Source organism: Embiotoca jacksoni, unplaced genomic scaffold (assembly GCF_022577435.1).
Source record: "Embiotoca jacksoni isolate LCO1_2020_lvr unplaced genomic scaffold, fEmbJac1.0.p SCAF_4, whole genome shotgun sequence".
NCBI lineage: Eukaryota > Metazoa > Chordata > Actinopteri > Embiotocidae > Embiotoca > Embiotoca jacksoni.
This window is the reverse complement of record NW_027185392.1, coordinates 20,039,260-20,053,856: the sequence shown is the minus strand read 5'-3', so window position 1 is coordinate 20,053,856 and position 14,597 is coordinate 20,039,260. Positions and strand designations below refer to the sequence as shown.

At 40.4% G+C, this 14,597-nt stretch overlaps 1 protein-coding gene across 1 annotated transcript; it reads left to right on the top strand.

Moving 5' to 3' along the window:
- Positions 1-5,447: 5,447 nt before the first annotated feature.
- On the top strand, positions 5,448-11,445 carry grap2b (GRB2 related adaptor protein 2b). Its single transcript, XM_069167708.1, has 7 exons — positions 5,448-5,522; positions 6,443-6,530; positions 7,980-8,071; positions 8,928-9,056; positions 10,121-10,283; positions 10,401-10,511; positions 11,180-11,445. The coding sequence occupies exons 2-7, from the start codon at positions 6,453-6,455 to the stop codon at positions 11,378-11,380; spliced, it is 774 nt and encodes a 257-aa protein (XP_069023809.1). The 5' UTR covers positions 5,448-5,522; positions 6,443-6,452; the 3' UTR covers positions 11,381-11,445.
- The last annotated feature ends 3,152 nt before the right edge of the window (positions 11,446-14,597 follow it).

Genomic DNA, 14,597 nt, shown 5'->3' with positions numbered 1-14,597 from the left:
AAAAAAAAAAAAAAAAAAAAAAAAAAAAAAAAAAAAATCATGCACATAAACATCGACAAGGGTACAAGGACTCCATTCATCAGTACCCTCATGGTGGGAATGCAGATTTTTTTGCTGATTGCTGTTGCACAGTATCATTTTTAATTTTAAGTTATTTAGATTTGCTCTCATTTATAGAAGGGGCACCAGTCCGATTGGACAAATTATCAATTCAAATCAAAACAAAAATCAGTCCAAAATATTCTGAAACATGAATTCTCATATAATATATCAAATCCTTTGATATTTTCAGAAAGGTATCACTGTGATGACATTTAGGTCCAATTAAGGGTATTTATTGAGTACACAAACATATGAATAACATGAAAATGGGATTATATGAATGTGATGAATATAATGAGATTACAAATACACCAGAAACAAACTTTCATGAGCTAATTTGGTAGTGTAATGAAAGAGGGAATATTGAAGGTGGAGCTAAAGAACATAACAGTTTTGGAAATGAATGTAGGGGTTTAATAATCTATTGATACATCATCAATTTGATCAAAGCTACCGTCCTACTATTGATGGAGGTGACGGGGCTGGAGAGTCCCGTCGTTGTCCTGCCTGTGAGCTGTGGTCGGTGCCTGGGGTTCAGAGACGCGAGTTCTCTTCTGGAGACGGCGGATCTTAGAAGTTCCCTTCCTGTATCGTCGTCTTGGAGAATCCTCGTTCTTCGATGGTTCTGTCCCTCAGCGGTCCCGGCAAGGCGTTGACAGGCTCAGGAATGTCCCGGTGACTGGTACAATGGTGGAAGACGACTTTGCTCGGGTGATGTCTGGACACCTTAGAATGATAAAGAGATAGCTTCCAGGCTCAAAACTCCAATAGCTAACTGCATTTGGCCGGACGACAGTCTCTATAAAAAAAAAATATTCACTGGGAAACTACAAAAAATGAAAAAAATGAATCTTGTAGAATGCTGCATTTCCGTATCCTCTCACCTCCAACTCTTCCTCTCTGTCTCTCAATCTTTCTCTCAAGTCTGTGATTTTTGTATTTTTTTAGCCAACCACAGCCCAGCCCAGCCCAGCCCCCCCCCGCCAAACCCAACTTTATGTCACTTTATTTGTTTTTATAGAGAACACTATCGCCTTCCTCTTCTCATTTTTACTTTTTACCTTCTTCTCTAACAGGCATTCAGGCATTTTTTTTTATTTCTGTTGAATGGTTGGATGATTTCCATTTCCAGTCCCTGAAACTGAGAATTGAACTCGTCTTGTATATTTGACACACAAAGAGATGAGGCATACCGCGGAAAAACATGACTCTGCAATATCAATACTGTGATGTGGAGCAGCAATATTTTTATTTTTATCTTTTGGAAAATCAACTGCTGGACTATTTATTGATCAAAAATAAGGAATGTTAGACATGATGGCTAGCATTGTATCATATCATATGATATAATGTCATACCGCAAAGTGTATCACATATAAAATCAGGTTTACATGCATAAAAGTCTTATAGCCGCACAAAAACATTTTGTACATGATATCATCACATTTCCTATTATGGCTTGATACATCCTGAGATTTAAGAAGGATAAATATGACTATAGAAATGGTTTTGCATCTTTGATGGTCTACAGATTTATTTTATCTCATGAAATAGATGGCCCTATTGTCCTATATGACTTACCATGTCAGCTGCATGGCCATCTGGATGTGCGTCTGTCCACCTGTGCAGACTAAAAATGTTCAACAACAATTGGATGGTTTGGTAAAAAAAATTTGAGTTATCATGACTTTATTGCTCGCCTGCCTTTTTTAGTTTTAACAACTCTCCGATTTGCTAAGATGAAAATGTCTTAACGATTCTTCAAACAGAGCTTTCTGAGCATTATAGGGGAACACCAGACTCCTTACTCTCCAAATCTTGTAGTTATTTCAAATCCGGTCACTTCTCTCAGACAACACTGTGGTGCCCTTTTAAAAGGGCTGAGACAAATCACTGCACCCATCAGGGCAGCGATGTCCTGCCACTTGAATTCGATATCACTACTCTCTATCTGCCAAACCAACCAAATGAAGACGTGGACAGATAACCTCACAAGAGTCTTACAGTGACTTAGCAGTCGGTGTCCACGTGCTAAAGCCAACTGATTTAGTTGTTCAAGTACTCAAATGAAAATGCTTAGCAATTCGGGTTAATTGTCTACATATATATGACATGAATCACCAAGAAAATGCCTCAGATTTAACAGTCAAGAATGATACTGACACTGTTATTTGCTTGACATTCATGATTCATCACGTTTTCCTCCTACTGAAGAACACTTCCTGCATGCACAACATTATAGTGCCAACTCTGGAAGTTTTCTGTGATGTGGGCTGATACCATACAGTATTTGTGATATATAAAAGAACATTTTATTAACATATTATTTTAATGAACAGTAGCAGCTTGACAATATTTATTCTGCGCTGAATGCTTAACATGCAGCGATTTTTTTTTTTCCGATCAATGACGGTTGAAAAATATTAATACTGCGCTCGTCACTGTCACCAGCTGTCCAATCCCAGTGAAGGAGAGGCGGGACAAACGCAGTTAACCACAGACGCAGTTCGCTGATTGGTCCGTCCTTCAGAGTGGATGTGCAAACACTAATACAAGCCGAGTTACCAGAGGTTATCACAGCAAAGAAAACTGAAGCTGCGAGCCACAGTCTGCTTGCAGCCAGGCTAACAGTTTGCTGCCATCGTGTGGGAAACACAATACCTACAGCAAGACCTTTTAAATTTGACATTCACAGTCCTACCACAGGTATCAACCCATTGCTACATGTTTTTATTGTGTAAAATATCACTGTAATGAATTACTTAGAAACTGGTTGGAGATGAGAAGCCAAATGTTTCCACGTTAAAATAAGATCAAGTAAATAATCAGAGATAATTTGATCTGAATTTCAAGAGCAGGACCACACCTCAAACACGCCCCTTCCGGCCATGCGCCAATAAATACCTGCCCATCCGGGATCAGCTCCACCATCAACCTTATCCTCAATACATCCTTCGACGTCCTCTTCGCCTCAGCAGATGGTCCTCACCGTCCAGCAAACCCACCAACTCCACTTTCTCCAAGGACCGAGCAGTTCACCAGTACAATCGCCAACATGGAGAGTTCCTGAAAAACCATCTCCGCCGTCCTACATCTGAGATTCAGCTCGAGGAAGATCATCCAATTGTAAAGTCACCGGCACAAAGCACTCTCCCGTCGTAAAGGGAGTCTCCGGGCACAGCTGTCCACCTCCAGCCGTATCCACGCCACCGACCATGCAAAAAAATAAAATAAAATCTCTCCAAACTAACTAAGCTCTGTCACCAAAAGTCCCATCAGAAAGAGGGCCCGTTACCACCACTCCGATTACGAGCTAAAGTATTGGAACTTCTTCCAACTTCAAAACTCAACTTCACAAATCGTTGACATTAAACTGTTTTTTTTGGTTTGTTTTTTTTCCCCACAGGTGTAATCCACGGAATCATCCCCTCCGGTCTCTGCCCGTGACGTCACCACGCACTCCCGCAACTTTGGGTTGCCAGGTCTGCACCTTCCTATCCTCTATCCCCCTCACCTGCTTCATCTTCTTCTTCTTCTTCTTCTTGGGTTTCATCACTCGCCAGACCAACCTTAAGGTGCATTACTGCCACCTACTGGACTGGAACCTAATCTTCTACAGTTCTGCCTTGTTTCTGGCATTGGGATGCCCTCTCTTCTTCATATTTATTCCCAGCAATTCCCCGTGTATTGTCTCTGGCACCAGGATGCCAGATATCCCTTCTACACTTCATTTTCCGCAAAGATGTCACATTCTCTCTTTCCAAAACTCCCTCCATCATTCCTTGCCGCCAACGGAACCATCCGGTGATCGTCGCTTCCATTTCATGGGAGTAGGGACCAAGATCAATTCTGCTCACACTCAATTGAGGTGGAGGTCCTTGCTAGTGAAGTGATGCTGTGCAAAAAAAAAAAAAACTGTAAACATTTTCATTCAGCTATATCTCAGAGCCTTCGCATCTAAACAGGTAACAACAGGTAGCAGACTGACAGGTAAGTGCTGTTAATTATCATGACTGAAAGATAGCAGAAGTCCCACCCACGCAAACAGGTTCAGCAAACCACAAATGAAGTCACCTCCTGGAGAAATGTTCTTCATCATCATTGCAAGGAAAACTTTATTCGTTGACGGGAACTTCCTGTTTTGAACAGAGCTGTCGTAAATGTAATATTATTTGTGTCATTTCAGTGTCTTTATTGCTTTCTTTGATGTGTTGGATTCCAAAAAGGAACATTAATTGTCGGTTTGATAAACTAAAGTAAAATCTCAAACAATATTCTTAAAAAAGCTGTTGTTGGATGGGTTATTGATGTCACATTGAATTTTGATTCAGTTAAAAAGCCCATTTACAAATTACAAACAGTTAGCAGCATCATCAGATTTGGTTTGGTATTAATTGTATTCACTTTAAGTTTGTTAATAGCTGTTACAATGTGAGCATTTACATGTAGTTCACAGCTCCATACAACATACTGACATTCTATGCTAACATGCAGATTGATACGGTTTGATAAACTACCAAGTGTTCGATGTTACACGCTCATGTTTAGCATGTAAAAATGTGCATGTTAGTCTGTTTTTTGCTTGCTGATGTTAGCATTTTAGTGTATATGAGCTCCTGCACAATGCTAACAGTTTAATTTTTAATCTTGCTGGAAACAATGATTTGACAGATGCAGCTGCCAAAAGTACTGAACTGCTTTTTAGCTTCTGTCAAGAGGTTTGGAGAGTATTTGTTGTCAAATGATTTTGTATGACAAGTGGGAATTTGTACTTATTGTTGGTGCCATATCAAAAGTTGGGAACAAAGAATTTCAAACAATAGTAGGTCTACTTTTGCAGACCAATGTTGCCATCCTGAATGTCACACAGAGAGGGTAATTGGCCGCCACAATTCCCTCCGTCTCAGTGTAGGTGCCAGATCCCAAATCAGATGTGGGTCTTTGACTTATACCCTTTTAAAGCCAGATCATTTTTAGCAAAATGTGTTTTGAAGGTAAAGATTAGCATCCATAAGAGTTAATGATACTCCTGCATTTTGTGAACCCACTTCACACTACATGTAACTGTATTAAAAAATGAATAAATACAATAAATACATGCTTTGACTTCAGATCAAAATATTTATTTTAGTTCAGTCAATAGTTTCCCTCCATTTCCTCTGTGCTTGCAAGTTCGGATGTTTTTGTATTTGTCTTCGCATCTGAATCCGTTTCAGTGTGTGTGTGTGTGTGTGTGTGTGTGTGTGTGTGTGTGGGTCAGCAGCGACATGCAGTGTGTTTCAGTAGCTCAGTGTGTTTCAGTAGCTCAGTGTGTTTCAGTAGCTCAGTGTGTTTCAGTAGCTCAGTGTGTTTCCTGTGAACCGACAGCAGGATTTTGTCACTTCTCTTTGTGGCTCTGCAGGGAGACCAAAATATACATGGTGAGTAACACGATGTTTCTGTCTCTTGAATGAGGCACATAACATGCTGACATTTTGAATTATGGCTTTGTTGACCTGCTGTTTTCTTAACCCTCGTGTTGTCCTCGGGTCAAAATGACCCGCAGCTGTGTTCAACCAGGTTCTATTTTATTTCTATATTTTTATATTTTTTGGGGATCATTGGTCATCATTCTTTAAAGAAACCCTCACAGCCTCCTTGTCACCAATGATCCCAAAAAATATGTAAATAAAATAGAACTTGGTTGAACACAGCTGCGGGTCATTTTGACCAAAGGACAACACGAGGGTTAACTACTGACGCACTTGACTCAGACTTCAGTGAAGGTACAACACGCTGGATTCAGTTGCACTTCTCATGAAATACACTGAATCCAGGTGAATCCGTGATAGCTTATTGATTTCATCTGTCAGGTCAATTACTTTCTCTTTTTTTGTGAAGAAAAAAAAAAAAGCTAGAAGAGGTATTATATCTCCACAGTAACTGACATAAACCCATCAAGGGATTGTATCCCTCTGAAACAAATGACTAACAACATGATTAGAAGTGCAGCACAAATAGTTAAAAAAGATTTTTGTAAGAGCATTTATGAGATGTATGTAGCTTTAAACAGTGCAGCAGAAAGCAGTGACTCTGCTGTCCTGACCTCAGTGTGGAGCTTGTTCCACCATTGTTTTACTAGAGCAGCACTATCTGTGGTGACTTTGGACCACAAAATATGTTGTTCCCATGAATGTGGCAGATACAAGAAAAAAAAAAATTGACACCATTTATTGCATCATTGCCGGGTTCTTATTTGATGAGTACATTGCAGAGATGACTGCTGTTTCTACAGCTCACTAATCAGTTCAACATTTCCATTTATAAACACAAAGTATTAATTTCTTCACTTTTCCTTTAGATTTTTTAGCATGGAGGCTACGGCCAAGTACAACTTTGAAGCTACAGATGGTGATGAACTCAGCTTCCAAAGGGGAGACTGCTTGATGGTAAGGCAAGCACACACACACACACACACACACACACACACACACACACACACACACACACACACACACACACACACACACACACACACACACAATAAGTTCTCCTTCAGTTTCTATGTATGTTGTGTTTCCAACATTGTAGCTGCACACCTCAGGTCATGAAAAGCTGTCGATATGAAAACCACTCAAACGGCGTCGCCTCGATATCTGGACTTCCATTCATACAGTGTGAATAACGACACTATTTGCATTGTGTTGTTCTCTGCAGCATCTTTATTGGTTTGCGCAGTGTGCTATGAAACTGTATTCTGCTGCTCAAGTTTATTTCCTATTTGCACCGTCATTGCAACAAAAGGACAATGTAATAGCAGAGACAAACACACAAATGCAGCAAACAACTGAAATTAAAGGCAGATTATTCCAAAAAAACAGCAGTTTTCAGTCCTATCACAGGAGGGTCAAAGCAGTGTTGTGACGAACCTTCTAATATTTTTGATTTTCATCCACAAATTAGCCATTTTGCTCTAGAAGTATTAGTTGAAGTTACAGTGACAAGACACAATCCTTCAGCCTTCGTCCAAAGTGCAGTAACCGTGTGTGTATGTGTGTGTGTGTGTGTGTGTGTGTGTGTGTGTGTGTGTGTGTGTGTGTGTGTGTGTGTGCTCCTGCTGTAAAGAAGGTCAGGGAAGCTTTTGGAGTTTGCTGTGAAAGTGTGGTCCTCAATACGGTAGCCATTCAATTCACAGTTAAATGTTATCGACATGAACACATTGGTTTTGATCTAGCAATGCAAGGCAAGACTATCTCATGCATGCTGTACAGTGCAGCATATTTCACCTAAATACTCAGTGCACCTCACACATCTATGCAAATACATATATGAACAGCATGTACATCATAGAGAGCAGTAAAAACAGACAGGTGCAACAGCAGAAAGAAGAAAGAAAAAGAAGAAACTGCTCAGCCTCTTAAAGATTTATTTGAAAACCTCACACCAAACATGCAAAGGGAAACCACAAGCGGAAATATACAATGAGAAAACAACAATTCAGTTTCCCCAGGTTGTCAGAAGCTGGGCCAAAGTAAAAGTGCCTCACCTGAAGACATGAGCTTTGATGAATGTTTTTTTTTTTATTTTTTTTTTTTAATAACTACAATTATGATTACAAAAATAAATAAATGTATTTATAAATAAATAAATATTGCATGGTGCTGTAGTTTTCTTGTTTCCCTACCGGCTTTATTATTTAGTTGGGAAATCTTTAGCTTGACATTGTTGAATAAGTTCATGCTGCAGCACAAAATATAAACAAATATACACATGTATATATATATATATAGAAACGCATACACTGTGGTATAGATTGAGTTTCAATCGTACTTCAAAATTGGCAGTATTTGTAGTATTTGATATCAACTGAATGTGTGTTGTGTGATTGTGTTTGTCAGATCCTGCAAACCTCCGGTAACTGGTACAAAGCAGAACTCAACAAAGTCGTGGGGTTTGTCCCGAAAAACTTCATCAACATTCACCTTCCCAGGTAAAACCAACAAGTCAAGCGGAAAATAAAACTGGATAATATAGATACTCAGTCTCATTATTTTCAAAACCATACAAAAGAGAAACTGAAGTCATCATGACAGGAAACAGAATGTGTTTCAAACAATTTTTGTTTGCTATTTATTTTCATGTATCTGGCATAGCCACAGACATTATGGTGTTTTCTGTCCGTATGCATGTTCAATGTTGATGAACAAGATATCTCTCGATTGCCCTGAGGTCATTTCCACAAACCAGGCACATATGTTCACTTGGTCCCACGATAAACTGATTTGATTTTTGGTGGTAAAAAGGTCAAAGGTCACTGATGTCACAACCCTCCCCTATCGTGACCACAATATCTCAGGGAAACCTTAAGAGAGTTTCATCATCTTGCCATAAACATTCACTTCTACTCAAGGATGGCCTGCTTACAGTTTGGTGGCCAGAGGTCAAAGGTCACTGTGACTTAACAAAATACATTTATGTCCATAACTGAATAATTAATTTCCCAATTATAACAACATTTAATACGCATGTTCAAAAGGATAAAATGGAAATTGATGACATTTTATATCCAAGAGGCCAAAGGTCATCTTTCTGTGACATCATAATGTTCTGCAAAAACATGTTTCCCTGCATTATGAAATGACATGACCCTGGAAAAGAAGGGGTGGTTGTGACCTAATTTCACATTCATTGAATCGGTGACAGTAATCTTGGCTATCCACCTTGAAACTGTGCTGATCATATAGATCTTCTGTGCAGGTTTGAAGATGTGGGAGAAGCAGCAGTATTGAACTGGTTTTCATGTTTGTCTCTATTATAATATATAATTCCCTCCTCAATGACTCCAGCTGGTACCAGGAAACCGCCAGTCGCAGTGATACTGAGGAGAGCCTGATGTCACAGCCTGTGGGGACCTTTCTCATACGAAGCAGACAAAATGCAGCAGCACCCACTGCTGCCTTCGCCATGTCTGTCAGGTGCATTCATTGTCTGTTTGTGCATATTTAGCGAAAAAGATGTTACCTTTACCTGACTAACTAAAAACGGTGTATTTTAGAAACTGCTCACAGTCAAATAATTAGCGGTTACAGTTTGGGTTTAGGATTAGACTCACCTAGCCCCATATTTCATGCTGATGTTTATTTTAAACACGGTCACTGTCACATCGTTGTGGCCAAGAGCAAACCACAAGACATGTTTATAGCTGTTTGACTGCACCGCTTCCTCCAGCAGATGCACTTTCTTTCTCAGAAACTTTTCTGCTTGCAGTTATCTAACATGATCGTGGGATGGCATATTTTTTTTAATCCCAATGTTTACATAGATAGGACAATATATAAACAAATACAGTAAAATAGGTACAGGCTTGTCATTTTTCACTGCAGTATTGAATGGAGCCATCCCTTGGGAGTTTTCTTTTTTGTTATTGTTTTAATCGAATAAGAAAATGCTCTGATACAGACCCTTTGAATTTTTTTCACCTCTTACATTATATTTTTGTGGTCTTCTGTGTTTATCTTTTGCATCTGTGTAAACAAGTACAATCTTCTCTTTTCTTGGCTTGCCTTTCTTGGTCTGTCTCTCCAAAATGCTAAAGTCCCAAACATTATTATTATTGTAACATTATTCCATTGAAAAAAAAAATCAATTTCTCTTCCTCGTTACATCCTATTCTTATTCACTTTATTTACATCCTGCTTCCTCCTGCCTGGCTGGTAGAGGATTGTGGTTGTTTGTTCAAGGACACAAAAGCTCAACAAGCTTTGTAAATCCAACTATAAGCTTTAGTTTAAAAAGAAAAGACATATAAATACTGCAGATAAACAAGGTGTGTAATCTGTGGATTAATTTTTATAAAGAATTATGTCAGTGTTCCTATTTTGTAGCTATGGTCGGTTTGATTCTTGCAATGGCTCACATTTTTAGAAAAATGGGAAAAAAAACATGATTTGTTCTGCACCTTTGATAAGAGATTAATAGAAAATGGATGCCGACCCTTGGGAAATAATTGATCCTAATTTTGCTTTACCCTCATTTTTAGGCATCCAGCAGAAGTGCAGCACTTCAAGGTGCTGCGGGACAGCAGAGGGCAGTTTTACCTGTGGTCCCAAAAATTTGATTCTCTCAACCGGCTGGTGGAATATTACAAAAAAAACTCTGTGTCCAAACAGAGTCAACTATTCCTGCAAGAAACACAAACACAGGTGACGCAAATCTTCACGTACACGTGTCACTGTCTAATATTTGAACAGAAACATCCACCAAATGACCTTTAAGAATATAGCCTGAAGGAAATGAATAAGTTATTTGTGTCCCAACAGCAAAGAAAGTCAGATAATCCACCAGATCTACCTGCTTCTCTTCCAACTTGCCCATCTCCTGACCGTCTACCTGGCCCAGCACCACGAGAGGGACTCGGCAGCACTGAGTGGGTGCGTTTGTGTGTGTGCGCACACTGCTTGCTCTCTGAATGATTGTGTGTACATACTGTGTCCCTGTCTGAATGTGGACTGTTTGCCAATTTCTAGAAGGCTCAACAAATCCAGTGCACTCAAGACACCCTAATTGGGTATGTTAGCATGTGTGTGTGTGTGTGTGTGTGTGTGTTATTGAGCCACAGTCGTGGGGTGTTAGCGCTTTGAATTTGAGCTGATGTGCATTTCCAGGTAATTCTAAAGTGCCAACTCTTAAGAAGCTGAGAATAAAAGGCTTTTTAGAGCGTGATAAGAATGTTGACACGATCTAATGAGATTTTTAAAAGGGTTTTATGAGCATTCAAAGTTGGATAATTGTCTCATCTCAAAAAGAAGTGTGTCATCCTTCAACTTCTCTGAATGCTGCCTGACAAGAATGTGAGAGGTATTTCTAGTGCTTCAAAACACATTAAGATGCCAATAATGAGTTCAATTACAGATCCTTTACAAGGCATTTCCTTTTAATGCTTTAAGCCTTTTCTGCCCAATTAAATGGAGACTTGACACAAGAAATGACATGTTAAAACTTCTGCTGAGCTAAAACGGGGTGAATTTGGATCATCTTGTGAAGGCCGATGCAATTTAATAGTATTCATGTGTTTGTCTGTATCTCCTCTTGTGTCCAGCACGAAGCATCATCCACGCTGCAGGTCAGAGCTCTGTACAGTTTTCAGGCAGAAGAGACGGACGAGCTGGAGTTCAACACCGGCGACATCATCACTGTGCTAGAGTTCTCCGACGAGGTCTGGTGGAAAGGCCAGCTGAGGGGAAAAACAGGCCTATTCCCCTCCAACTACACCAAACCTTTGAAAGAGAAACACATGTAGAAAAACTCATGAACTGTAACTTTTTATCCAAACTTGTGTCTCATGCTTAAAAAAAATAAACCAAAAACTGAACAGGAAGTCACAAAGACAAAAGGCTTGATGTCTTATGAAGGAATGTGTCAGCTGTCTGGAATAAAAAAAAAATGAAGATTAACTTGTTGGTTGAGGCGTGTGCGCACACAGACACCCACACACACAAACACACCTGCTGTACATGGGATTTCCCTTCAAGGAAAACATGCCACTGGTGTCTTTTAAACAAATAGATTAAAATGATTTGTTAATTGCAATATAAATGATTGTTTAAAAGTCTTGAAGTTTTCTAAAATGTATTTTTTAAAAAAAAAAAGTTTTTTAAAGCTGAGACAGAAATCCATAACATGATGCATTTAGTTCACCTGTTTCACTTGAGAACAACAATAACATGTATTTTCAAATTGTTATATAATATTATAATATTATATATATATATAATGTTATGTTTTAATAATAAACAAAAAAGGGTGACAGAATGATGGAAAGATTATTTTATATGATGGAAAGACCTACAGGTAACCAAGTCAGGGACTTCGGAAATAGGTCAGGGACATACAGGGAACTATAAGAATAAATAATTAGATACCGTGAGTGTCCTACAGTGTAAAGGAGGGCCGGAACCTAACTGTACACTGTATAAAGACCAGTTGCTCGGGTGAACTCCATACAAACTGGTTGGCTCACAGATCGCAAAAATGGGGACATGCTGTAATAAAATCGAAGAGATACCTCTGGAGGGAGACGTCCCGGTAACATCTGATCTGCCCGCTGCGCCTATTCCGCCTCCGGCTGCTCAGCCAGGTTCTGTCTCCGAACCCACGACACTGTCACCAAACTCCACCCACTCTACTCCAACCCCAGACGACAACCAAGAACTTTTCAGAAGATTTGCCATATGGTTAAGAACCACATCCCCTGGGCGGCACGGTGGTGCAGTGGTTAGCACTGTCACCTCACAGCAAAAAAGGTTCGGGGTTCGAATCCGGTCCTGGGCCTTTCTGTGCGGAGTTTGTACGTTCTCCCTGTGCTTGCGTGGGTTCTCTCCGGGTTCTCCGGCTTCCTCCCATCATCCAAAAACATGCACCTCAGGTCAGGTTACCTGGCGCCGCGCTAGTGGCAGCCTGCTGCAGCATCTCCCCCCTAAAAGATCCCCTGCTGTAGTGAAGAAATTTCCCCTCGGGGATTAATAAAGTGTATAAAATCAAAAAATCAAAATCAAATCAAAAACCAGATCAGGTAGAGACTATCAGAATCTGTCCAATAATACCGTAAGAGATGCACCCCCTGATAGAATTACCTAATCCCCAAGCAGGAGAAAAGGGACAGGAAGCCACAGTACAAGTTTATCGTCCGTGGACATTAGCGGACATTAGGATGGCTGTGGACGGCATTCCTCATCCAAAAGAAAATTCAGCAGAATTTGAAAATCAGCTAAAATTATTGTGTCAGAGCTACCAGTTAAATGGATTTGAAATAGAAAGATGCATCAGACAAATAACAGGAGTAGATTGGTGCCAATACCAAGGCGATTGGAACCCGCTCGTAAATGGAAACCCCGCCCATTTCGGTAGTCACCAAATGCAAGTTCAGATGGAAGCATTACTCCTTAGAATAAGGAATCTGACAGCAGCTAGAGCAGATTTTTTGCGTGTGGCAGAATGTACTCAAGGAGACGATGAGACAGTGGTGCAGTATTTTGCAAGATTAAAGATAGTGTTTGACAGACACAGTGGCATAGCACCAGAAAATCCATATAATGACAGAGGGCCCTATGCACAGCAGTTAAAGAACGCCCTTTTGAACGGATCGTGCGCTCCTATCAGCTCGTTTGTAAAGAAACATCAGAAACATCAGGTGGGCTGGCAGACAGCCGAACTAACAGACGTTAAGGCACACGCAGTACATGCAGAAAAAGTTCTAAAAGATAAACGAAAGAATAAAACAAGAACAGCGGACACATACGTATATGAGGATGAAGACACAGAATATTCTGAAGTATATTATCGAAGAGATGATGATCAAGGGGATTTCAGAAGGAGGAAGCGAGATGGATGGAGAGGGGCTGGCGGCCGTGGGGGAGGACCACGAGGGTGGTATGGCGAGAGCTGCTATACTTGCGGGAGGAGTGGACACTGGACAAAAGACTGCAGGCGGTGGAGAGACGCGAGGGACGGGAGAAGCAGAGGAGAGGAAGACAGCTGGCGGTCGCAGACAGGTTCAACATGACTAATCACAACCACTCCAGGATCAGGTGGTGGAAAACTAGTCGATAGACCTAAAACCAGGGGACTGGGTTTTCATTATGGTGATAAAAAATAAATACTGGAGCTCCGCCAGATGGGGAGGAGCTTTCGAGATACTCCTGACTACCCCAACAGCTGGATTGCTGAACGGACCTCCTGGGTACACCTCAGCCACTGCAAAAGGGGGAGACCTCTGCCCGAACCACACAACACAGACATACCAAAGTAAGGAAGCCGGCATTTCCCCTGTGGTGAAGTCTGACTACAAAGGGGGGGGTGATACCAATAGGGGTGCTTGTCTCAAACCAGTGAAGAAACTAACAACACCCAGGCGGTTTAGTTTCTGGTGAACTTATTTTTGGTATATCTGTGGATGCGCCGAGGCACGCCCGCAGCTGGAGTACTATACCACCCTTTATATGCAGAATTCTACAACTGACCAAATGTGTGAGATCACTAACACAACACCGATTCCACCTACGACTGAATCACCACCCTCTTTGTTTGAGGGTTCTCCAACCTGGAGAACAGGACATGTTCTTGGACACTGGCATATGACAAAATAATGAATCCCTTGCCGGGACTCGAGAGAAGGGCAATGAAGATGATGTAGGGTCAATAACTAATGTCTACCTGAACAATACCTAACAACAACAATTGTGTGATTGTGTGATTTTCCTCATGATTCTTTTTTTTTTTTTTTTGGGGGGGGGGAGGAGGGGGGGGTTCCTTTTTATGTACATGTTATGTTATACTTTGTATAAACAGGAGGGATATGATGGAAATATTCTTTTATATGATGGAAAGATTCTTTTTTTTTTTTTTTTTTTTCCTTTTTATGTACATGTTATGTTATACTTTGTATAAACAGGAGGGATATGATGGAAAGGAAAGATTTGTCTCTTCCTCTTGTTTGCATTGTGGCTCCGGAAAGTCTC

What these genes read in the sequence shown, in the direction of transcription:
- grap2b (XM_069167708.1), top strand. Translation starts at nt 6,453, where the DNA reads ATGGAGGCTACGGCCAAGTACAACTTTGAAGCTACAGATGGTGATGAA. An exon ending in TGCAAGAAACACAAACACAG is followed by an intron (nt 10,284 to 10,400) that starts GTGACGCAAATC and finishes GTGTCCCAACAG; the next exon opens with CAAAGAAAGTCAGATAATCC. An exon ending in GACTCGGCAGCACTGAGTGG is followed by an intron (nt 10,512 to 11,179) that starts GTGCGTTTGTGT and finishes TCTTGTGTCCAG; the next exon opens with CACGAAGCATCATCCACGCT.